This window comes from Pundamilia nyererei, unplaced genomic scaffold, assembly GCF_000239375.1.
Source record: "Pundamilia nyererei isolate P.nyererei 1_Seehausen unplaced genomic scaffold, PunNye1.0 scaffold00064, whole genome shotgun sequence".
In the NCBI taxonomy this organism is placed as follows: domain Eukaryota; kingdom Metazoa; phylum Chordata; class Actinopteri; order Cichliformes; family Cichlidae; genus Pundamilia; species Pundamilia nyererei.
This window is the reverse complement of record NW_005187465.1, coordinates 1807676-1816726: the sequence shown is the minus strand read 5'-3', so window position 1 is coordinate 1816726 and position 9051 is coordinate 1807676. Positions and strand designations below refer to the sequence as shown.

The 9051-nt window shown below is 41.8% G+C and overlaps 2 protein-coding genes across 4 annotated transcripts; both read left to right on the top strand.

Annotated features, from left to right (window-relative positions):
- Positions 1 to 438: 438 nt before the first annotated feature.
- On the top strand, positions 439 to 4516 carry hinfp (histone H4 transcription factor). Its single transcript, XM_005735505.1, has 9 exons — positions 439 to 859; positions 1184 to 1410; positions 1921 to 2032; positions 2160 to 2312; positions 2398 to 2475; positions 2984 to 3104; positions 3212 to 3350; positions 3439 to 3563; positions 3635 to 4516. Exons 1-9 carry the CDS (start codon positions 703 to 705, stop codon positions 3999 to 4001), a joined length of 1479 nt encoding a protein of 492 aa, XP_005735562.1. The 5' UTR covers positions 439 to 702; the 3' UTR covers positions 4002 to 4516.
- Positions 4517 to 5835: 1319 nt separating this feature from the next.
- Positions 5836 to 8261, top strand: LOC102215356 (sushi, von Willebrand factor type A, EGF and pentraxin domain-containing protein 1). Of its 3 annotated transcripts, XM_005735503.1 has the most exons (5): positions 5836 to 6105; positions 6238 to 6402; positions 6504 to 6671; positions 6761 to 6961; positions 7131 to 8261. In XM_005735503.1, exons 1-5 carry the CDS (start codon positions 6000 to 6002, stop codon positions 7142 to 7144), a joined length of 654 nt encoding a protein of 217 aa, XP_005735560.1. In that variant the 5' UTR covers positions 5836 to 5999; the 3' UTR covers positions 7145 to 8261. The 3 variants fall into 3 exon arrangements, with proteins under 3 accessions (XP_005735560.1, XP_005735559.1, XP_005735558.1); XM_005735502.1 differs by having other exon boundaries at positions 5836 to 6099; positions 6761 to 8261; XM_005735501.1 differs by having other exon boundaries at positions 6761 to 8261.
- The last annotated feature ends 790 nt before the right edge of the window (positions 8262 to 9051 follow it).

Here is a 9051-nt window from a genome sequence, read left to right as displayed (position 1 = left end):
GGAAGACCCAAAGAGTCACTCACCTCAAAACAGAACATTTTGTGCTTTATTAATGAGTTGTGCAATGAAATGTGCGCTAGTAAAATCTTTTACCAAATACTTTTTCATAATCTTTAATTAGACATCACTAAACTTATGATTAAAGCACAAAATACTTTGATTTTGATGTGTGGAATTCTTCTGGTCTTCCATAATTGTAAGCGTGTAGTAAGGTGATATTTTTGCCTTTAAAATGTACACAGTGTCCAGTAGTATAAAATAAAATTATAGGAGCATAAATGCCCTAAATTTATACTTAAGTAAAATATTTGAATAAATGTCAATAAAAATGAAGATTTATTGTAAATATCTTCCAATTGTTAACTGTAAATACAGAAAGGAATTTTTTTTGAGTAGGAACTATTTAACTAAACTTTGTTTCAAGGGGAACGTCGGTGTTGTTGCACAGCCCGCGTTTGTGGACGGAAGAAGAACAGGTCCGATGAATACGAGCTCTCTCTTAACGCTGTCGTGAAGCTTATAACAATTTATTCGTTTAGCTTATTAAACAGTTATCTGCTGGTGTTTCAGCAGCACCGTGGAGACTGTTTAATGTAAGCTAGCAGCTTAGTTGCTGGGCGGTCAGGTGATGGTCAAACAGCGTTTGCGACTTCGGTCCTGGAGCGAAACGTCTGACATTTAGTCCAGTTGTGACTCGGAGAGATGCCTCCTAACAAGCGAATGCAGAAGAAAGCACTCAAGCTGGAGTGTGAGTGGGGTTCATGCCAGGAATCATTTAATCGGATGGAAAACTTTTGCAAGCATGTGGAGGGTCATCTAAGTGCTTTGGAAGAGGAGGAGGAGGAAGAAGAAACAGAGGGTGAGGTGAAACGCAGCTTCGTGTACGTGTGGCACCTCCATAGCTGAGGTGTTTGTTTTGGAGATGTAGCGTGAGGAGCTGGACAGGAACGTGTTTTAATGATTTGGTTCAATAGGCCTTAACCAATGTGGCCTCACTTACTGCACGTCTAGACCACCACTAGAAATGACGAGAGCTTTTACCCATCAGCTGCTTATTCATAACATTTGGCCACTAGATATTGAATTGGATTAATTTACTTAACTTTGCTGACATCCAACGTCCTGATGATAAGTGATAGTGATGATTCCTCCTAATCTAGTCTCTTTTACTTTTTGTGCAAAGGGGAGAGAAGCTGTCTGTGGAGAGACTGTGGTTTTTGCTCCGTGGAGGGATCTGAAGAGTTGCGGCGACACGTGTTCTTTCACTGTTATCACACTAAACTAAAGCAGCTGGGTCAGCAGGTACTCAGTGCCCATCCAAAAATCGGCAACTGCTCCATCGCCTACCACAATCGCAACATCATCCCTGAAATCCCAGATAATTTTGTCTGCCTTTGGGAGGAATGTGAAGTAAGTTTGCTGTATCTGCTGCTGGTGAAAGACGAGAGTAGCAGATACATTGAGCATTGATGGAGCTTTCCCAAATCTTATGCTGCCAGTTCTATAGACACTAATGCTACTTCATAACGTGAGAGGTCTAGGGTTTTGAACCGAAGCCTGAAAACAAGCTGGCTAGTCTCTCCACTGTTCACTCCAGAGAACATGACATCCATGTTTTCCAACAAGAATTGCAAATGTTAATTCGTCTGACATCAGAAAAGGTCTCCGCTTTGCTTCACTCGATTATAAATGAGGTTTGGCCCAGAGAAGACGGCAGTGTTTTGGATTATGTTCATAAATGGCTTTTTCTTTGCATGACAAAGCTTTAATCTGCTTTTGTGGATGGCACTGTGAACTGTGTTCAGATCTCTGTTAGTGTTCCTGAACCCAGTATTTCTGAGTTTGTAAATGATCTGTGTAGTAGAGTTAAACTAATAATACATGTGGCTCTGTAACTCTCTTAATGCACATCTGTTAAAGCAACCACCGTATGAAAACCCTGAGTGGTTTTATCGCCATGTGGAAATGCACAGCCTGTGCATAGAGATACCTACAGGAGACTGTGAAATCCCGATACGCTGTGGATGGAAAGGTACGCTTACAGTGTTTGTTTTTTTTCAACTGTAAATGTTAAGTGAAGATTGTACAGCTGCACATTTTCAGTGTCGAGCTGAGGATTTCAGACTTTTGAATCCAGGTTTTGTGCCTGTCATTTTCAGACTGTGAAGCGACTGCTAAAGGCCGTCCTAAGCTGCGAGAGCACCTGCGCAGCCACACTCAGGAAAAGGTGGTGGCATGTCCCGGCTGTGGGGGGATGTATGCCAACAATACAAAGCTGTTTGACCACATCATACGACAGAGCGCCATGGAAGGTAGATTCTGTCAGATTTATGAAATTAAGCTTAGTAATGTTAAAAAAACCTTTAATAATCGAACAATCTGTGTCGTGTCACATAGGTCAGAGGTTCCAGTGCTCGCACTGCTCCAAACGTTTTGCAACAGAAAGACTTCTGAGGGACCACATGAGGACCCACGGTCAGTTATGCTTCATTGTGCTTTTTTTTTTTACACATGAGTTTATGCCATGATGAGGTGTCCATCCATACACAATTCACAAAAAATGATACTCCTGGAGTATGAAGCAAATCTGTTCCATACTCTTGGAGGTGAAGCTTTCACACATTGTTCATCTACCAGGTCTTAACTCAGATTGTGTTTAAGACTAAGACTTTATTTCTGCATGTCACACATTACAATAACCCGGGAATTGTGATGGACTGTGAGCCAGATGAGTTAATCAGCATCTTTCTGGATCTTTTCTGCTTCATAGTGAGAGCATCCAGTTTTAAAATGAAGCGTTTCACAACTATTTCTTGGCTTGACGCAACCAAAAATAAAAATAGTCCTTCACAGTGTCTATTTTTGATCTGCTGAGCATGTGATGCACTTTGTTGTGAGTGAGTGAAGAAATCCTGTTGCCAACAAACAACTCTGTAGTCTTAATATAGACAAATTTAATTTCCCCACTGCTTTATTGGGACAGTGAGCCACTACAAATGCCCATTATGTGACATGACGTGCCCGTCGCCCTCTTCACTGCGCAACCATATCAAGTTCCGCCACAGCAACGAGAAGCCATACAGCTGTGACTACTGCGAGTACAGGTACCCAAACCCCTGAAATTTCACCAATTTAAGGATTAAGTTATTAAACAGACAATGACATTTGCTCCCACCGTTTTTAAAAAAAAAAACAAAAAAAAACCTCACAGCTGTAAGAATCTGGTCGACTTGCGCAAACATCTGGACACCCACAGCAGCGAGTCAGCCTTCCACTGTGACGTCCCTGGCTGTGGCTTTACATCTCGAGCCGCTTGCACCATGAAGATTCACCACAAAAGAGAGCACGAGGTGATGTTTGAAGTGTTTGTTTAAACTTGCGTTCAAGTAGGGGTTTTTGATGTTTTCATTGATGATTGTGTTTTATTTCCATAACCAGGGGAGTTTTGTAGCTCGCTACAAGTGCCATGTGTGCGGCCAGTGTTTCACCAGGGGCAACAACCTAACTGTCCATCTGCACAAAAAGCACCAATTTAAGTGGCCGTCCGGACACCCCAGGTTCAGGTGAGTGTTGCAGTGAAGCAGCTGCAGTAATAGCTATTGCAACGCTTGAAGTCTTTATTCGCTCTTGACAGGTACAAGGAGCACGAGGATGGTTTCTTGCGTCTGCAGCTGATTCGCTACGAGAGCGTGGAGCTGACCGAGCAGTTGATGCGAGAAAGACAAAACAGGCAAGCGGAGGAGGACGGCGGCAGCGAGCCGACAGAAGGTCAGGAGCTGCAGGAAGGAGCAGCTCCGGCAGAGGTGCAGGTGGAATTGAAAGGGGTGCTGCTGGAAGAGCAGAGGATCGACGAGCCAGGCTCGACTGTCGGCGCTGAGGAAGGCGGACAGGAAGAGGGCATGCTGTATGTCCTCACTGGAGGACTGTCACAGGCAGGAGAGGAGTCTGTAATGCTGCAGCTCCAGGATGCTGCTCAGCAACAGGAGATGGAGGTGCTTTGACTTGATGCACATCCTGAGCAGGCACAAAGTACACAGTCACACTCTTCTTGGAATTCATGAACTTCTACAAAAACCTGGCTTGGATTTGAACAGAAAGCGAACTGCTTTACTTAAATTATAACATCTGAATTAAGGAACACGTACTGTTATGATTCATGTTGAATATAAACCTATATTAGGCAAGTAAACTGTTTTTTATGTGTTTATTTGCTAATGTGTAGCATCTTAATTTTAAACTGTTTTCAGTTAGATGTTCGTGTCTCATGCTGTAAAATCTGTCGAGACAGTTGAAGGCTAATGTTGCACTGCCTGCTGGGTTCTCAATCAATCAAATTCAGAGATACATCAGCTGAAACCTTTAAAGGTTAAGAACATGAGTCACGGGACGTCGTGTTGTCATTAATATTCAACAGAATCTGGATTAAAGCTAAGAGGGCTCACCTTATCATCTCACAGAGTGTGTACCTTTCCCAGTTAAACTTGAATAAACACGTGAAACCTTTTTGTCTATTTTATGTTTTGTAATATTTTTTTAAGAGTGAACTTTTTTCTTTATGTATTACATACATTCATCATGTGTTTTGGCTCCACCTGCTAAATCTAACTGCACTCCTGCAGCTCTGTTACTGATCTACACGGCTGTATAATTGACGTCTCAATCGTCTAAAATGTCTTGACTGAACTCAACTGAGCTGTAAATCTAAACGTTGTCTCTGTAGTATTGTTAACGTCCACATTCACCACCCACATCATTAGTTACACCTTGTTGGTACCAGTTTGGACCCCCTTCTGCCTGCACAGCTGCCTTAATTATTTGTCGCTTAGATTCCACAAGGTGCTCGAAACATCTCTCTGAGAGTTTGACATGATAGCATCACACAGTCATCGCACATCCGTGATGTGAATCTCCCATCCTGCCACATCTCAAAAGATTTCTATTGGATTGAGATCTGGTGACTTAAGGGCATGTTCAAGAAACCAGTTTGAGATGACTTAAGCTTTGTGACATGATGCGTTACAATGGAAATCCAGGCTCATCAGACCAGGCGATGCTTTTTCAGTCTTTTGTTATTCAATTTTGGTGAGCCTGTGAAATTTTAGCTTGCTTTTCTTGTTCTTAGGAGACAGGAGTGGCGCTCAGAGTGTGGTCTCCTGCTGCTGCAGCCCATCTGCTTCATGGATGGTCAAGTTGTACATTCAGAGATACTCTTTTGCATACCTTGGTTATAATAAAGTTACATTTTCAGCCAGATAAATACTGTTCTCTGGATATTTTCTCTTTCAAACCATTTTCTATAAACTCTAAAAAGGGTTGAACTCATACCAGCCCGTCTGGCACCAACAACCATGCTATGTTCAAAGTCGCTTAAATCATCTTTCTTTCCTTTGTTTGAACTTCAGCAGGTTGTTTTCAAGCAACAAGGCCAACATTAGGTTTGTTTTCTGCTTTTCTCATACAAGAAAGACAAAAAACCCCAGAAAACAATTACAATTTTTCATGCTGACCAAAACAAAGTTCTATATTTCTCTCAATATATTCTATATAATTATATATTTCATATATTTTAGTTAATCCATCTAATGTGAATGATGTGCATTGGATAAAGCGTCTGTGTTTAAGGTACAAGTACCTCTGTTATCCATCACTCGTCTCATCAATTTGGAGACGGTCGTTCTTTCATCCCTCGTCTGCTTTAAACCTATAAAAACCTTTGATCAGGCGTCAAAATCGTGACACAGCTTTGCCCAAGTGGAGTCCCAGGATGATAAACAGTGCACAGCATTAGCTGTTTGTAGAAGATTAGGCAGCACACAGAGCTTAGTTGAAGCGTTACTTAAACTCTCTCTCGCTGCTTCCTCTTCCTCCAGTGAGTGAACTCAGTTCTCCTGGGACTGATTCTAATGGCTTCATAGTCTAGTGATGGCGTAGTATAATGCTTCTACTTGGTTCCTGGGTGCACCTGAAACATTTTTTTAGAAAAACTACTTCATCAGGAGATGGGAACTGTGAGATTTTACATACTGCTGCTCCTGTTGTTGTTTGGATCCATCCACAGAGGGATATCTCAGTTTCCTGAGTGGAATGGAGAGCTGGAAGGTAGTGGTAAGATCTCCTTTTCTGACACTGTAATGCTATTCTTCACTAACTTTCTGGTTACTAAGTCATGGCATACATGAATGTTTGTCCGATCCTTGCGTATTAAGAAGCCAATGATTTAGTATTTTTCTTCTTCAGGTGAGATAGAATCGATTTCCCAGCCGAATTTCATAGATGACACATACTGGTCTGGGTCAGCCCCGCTTTGTTTAGGAGGTTGTAAAGCGCGGCACCGGGAGCTGAGGAGAGATCGCTGTGGAGACTCTAGCTGCTGCTGGCTCGGCTACAAATCCTTGTGCAGAGGTAAGACACAGAATCAGAGCGAAGAAACAAAAGGTCACTTGTTAAAAATACCTTCGTCTTGTGCTTTGTATTTCCTGCATTTCCTTTTCTCTGTGTGTCAGTGAACTGTGGAAGGCCAGATGTGGACTACAATGGAGCAGTGTATGGTAATGACTGGTGGGTGGGATCTGTGGTGAGGTACACCTGCCGCTCAGGATTCAGGCTTATTGGAAACTCTACCAGATCATGTCAGCCTAATGGCCTCTGGACTCCAAAACCTATCTGCCTACGTGAGTCCACACAAACCGCAACAAAACAACAACAACAATAGGTTTTCTGACCCAGTATCAACATTTACGCTCTTTGACCTGCCTTTTAGGAATGTGTAAGCAGGGGCAGATTGAAATCAGCGAGCATGAACTGAGTGGGACATGCAACTCCACCTGCGTGGGTAAGAGCTACTTCGGCCCACCCAAACGAGGCTGCTCTCAGATAGACAACTGCAGGAAGAAGGAGACCGGCTGGAAACGGTTCTTTGCACAATGTGTCCCTTGCATTTGTGACTGCGCTTTCTCGTGTGGTGAGTTGCTTCCACCTCCACATTGTCAGGACAAATGCAAAGCAGAATGAGCATGCTGCGGTGCTGTCTGTGTACAAATACATTTGAATATTGCTCTACACATGAATTTGCCATCCTTCTTTCAGGAATGATATCTGCTTTGTTTTTTTTTTGTTTTGTTTTTTTCAAGTGTCTGCAGGCTAAAACACAGAGATGCTTACAGTGTAACAAGGCTGCAGACAAAGAGGAGACACAGACCGGCTGTAGACCAAAGAGTCACGCTGCATTTCTGCTGCTTCATCCAATTTTAAGAACAAATCTGGGTGTTTAAGGACAATAATTTAATCTCTCCGGCACACACTCCAAGCCTGCCTGCCTGCTTTCTGTATGTAAAGGGTTACATGGCAAGAACAAATCCTGCTGGCACGCCAGTGTTAAGTCACTCTTTAGGATGCAAAGCGGCGAGAGGGTCAGAAAACAAAAGGGAGGACAAATTTAGTGAAAGGCGCCTGAGAGGTTTAGATTAGATTCAAGTTCAGCAATTATTTGAAATAGAAAGCGACTTTGGCTGATTTTAAACCCCATTTTTGGGCTTTTCAACATCATTTCCTGTCCATATATATATATATATATATATATATATCATACTATATTTAGCTTGGATGTCTGCAAACACATGCACATGTTTACTTTCCTCAGATAAGGATGGGAATCAGAGAAACAAGGAAAGAGGGAAGTGAAGCCAAGGAGATTGGCATCTTGCGTCTCCTCTCAGCCCATCTGTCGTGGAAGGAGCTGAGACCTTAATCTTGTTATAAGATGTTTGTTCAGGGGTCAGAGTTAACAGAGAGAGTGGTGTAGAACTGTTAACAGCATTTATACTTTAGGTGTCATGCTGTGTGTACTTTTATTTTCAAGTTATTTATTGAGAAATGTATATCACAAGCCAATTGTATGAATGTGAAATGAAATAAAAACTACTCATGTCTTTGAAATCAAAGGTTTAACATTTAAAGCGATGAATTCTGAGCCATGCAGACCTGAAGCAGAGCTTTACAGATGGCACTAATATTATTCTGATTGGATTATATTATCAGTCATCCCCCGTGTCCATCATCCCATCGCTCCTCACAAAACAACTACTGAGCATTAGGCTTCCAGGCAGGCCTGTGACACTTGATATAGTTCCAAATTAAAAAATGGTAAGAAGTAGTGTGGAGAAAGCAAGTCACTAATCAAAGATTTTCAAAAGATATATGACAAAATATTTAATACGTTTTGACCTCTGCTCCCATTTAATGGCTTATATGTTTTATATATTTTAAAATCACATTAAAAGACTTCAGAATTTTTTTTCCTCTGTCTTTTTTTTACTCAACTAAAATCGATTTCATTTTGAAACCGAAAAACAGACTCAAAATGTGTTTTTTTTTCCTTTCACTGCCTTTAATAAGCGACATTACAGGTTAAACCACTAGATGTCGCTGTTTTGTCACAAAGTGCATCACAAGTGTGAGATTTAGGACTGATTCCCTTCCACTTGTGATCCTGAGGAGTTACTGCTCAGCATGCATCACTGTTGAGGACTCCAGGTGGTGTACCTCAAGACGATGTGCTCATCCGCTTTGGGCATGTAGCAGCCGATCCCTGTACGACGTTTAGATGACAAACACTGATATTTACACACATACAGCCTGAAAGAGCATTATAACAGAAACAGCAGCTAATAGAAATAACAATGGGGCGTAGCATCCTTTCTCTAAAAGACAAAAAAACATGCTTTAATAGATAAATCACTATTAATGTGTAGTATCACCACCTTCTCCTTCTATAAAAGATAAACACGCACAAATGTTGTCAGAGCAGATAATTTTTCAATAGCTGTAGGAGGCAGTAATTGAAAAAGACAACCCAATCTCCTGTCTCATTATGGCTCATTAAGTCGTCCTCAGATAGGCTGAAGTGAAGCTCTGGGGATGACACTCACCCACATCCAGTCTGTCGAATTCTCCAGAGCTTTCAGACAGGATCTCCCAGTATGTCTTCTCATCCTTATTTCCAGCCACTCCATTCACACTCTCCAAGAACAGGCCAAAGTTTGGGTCCTCCTT

Bases quoted from the DNA above. Each gene is read 5' to 3' on its own strand.
- LOC102215356 (XM_005735501.1), top strand. From the start codon at position 6,000: ATGGGAACTGTGAGATTTTACATACTGCTGCTCCTGTTGTTGTTTGGA. The intron at 6,403-6,503 runs GTAAGACACAGA...TCTGTGTGTCAG, and splicing joins CTACAAATCCTTGTGCAGAG to TGAACTGTGGAAGGCCAGAT. The intron at 6,672-6,760 runs GTGAGTCCACAC...CCTGCCTTTTAG, and splicing joins TCCAAAACCTATCTGCCTAC to GAATGTGTAAGCAGGGGCAG.
- hinfp (XM_005735505.1), top strand. From the start codon at position 703: ATGCCTCCTAACAAGCGAATGCAGAAGAAAGCACTCAAGCTGGAGTGT. The intron at 1,411-1,920 runs GTAAGTTTGCTG...CATCTGTTAAAG, and splicing joins GCCTTTGGGAGGAATGTGAA to CAACCACCGTATGAAAACCC. The intron at 2,313-2,397 runs GTAGATTCTGTC...CGTGTCACATAG, and splicing joins ACGACAGAGCGCCATGGAAG to GTCAGAGGTTCCAGTGCTCG.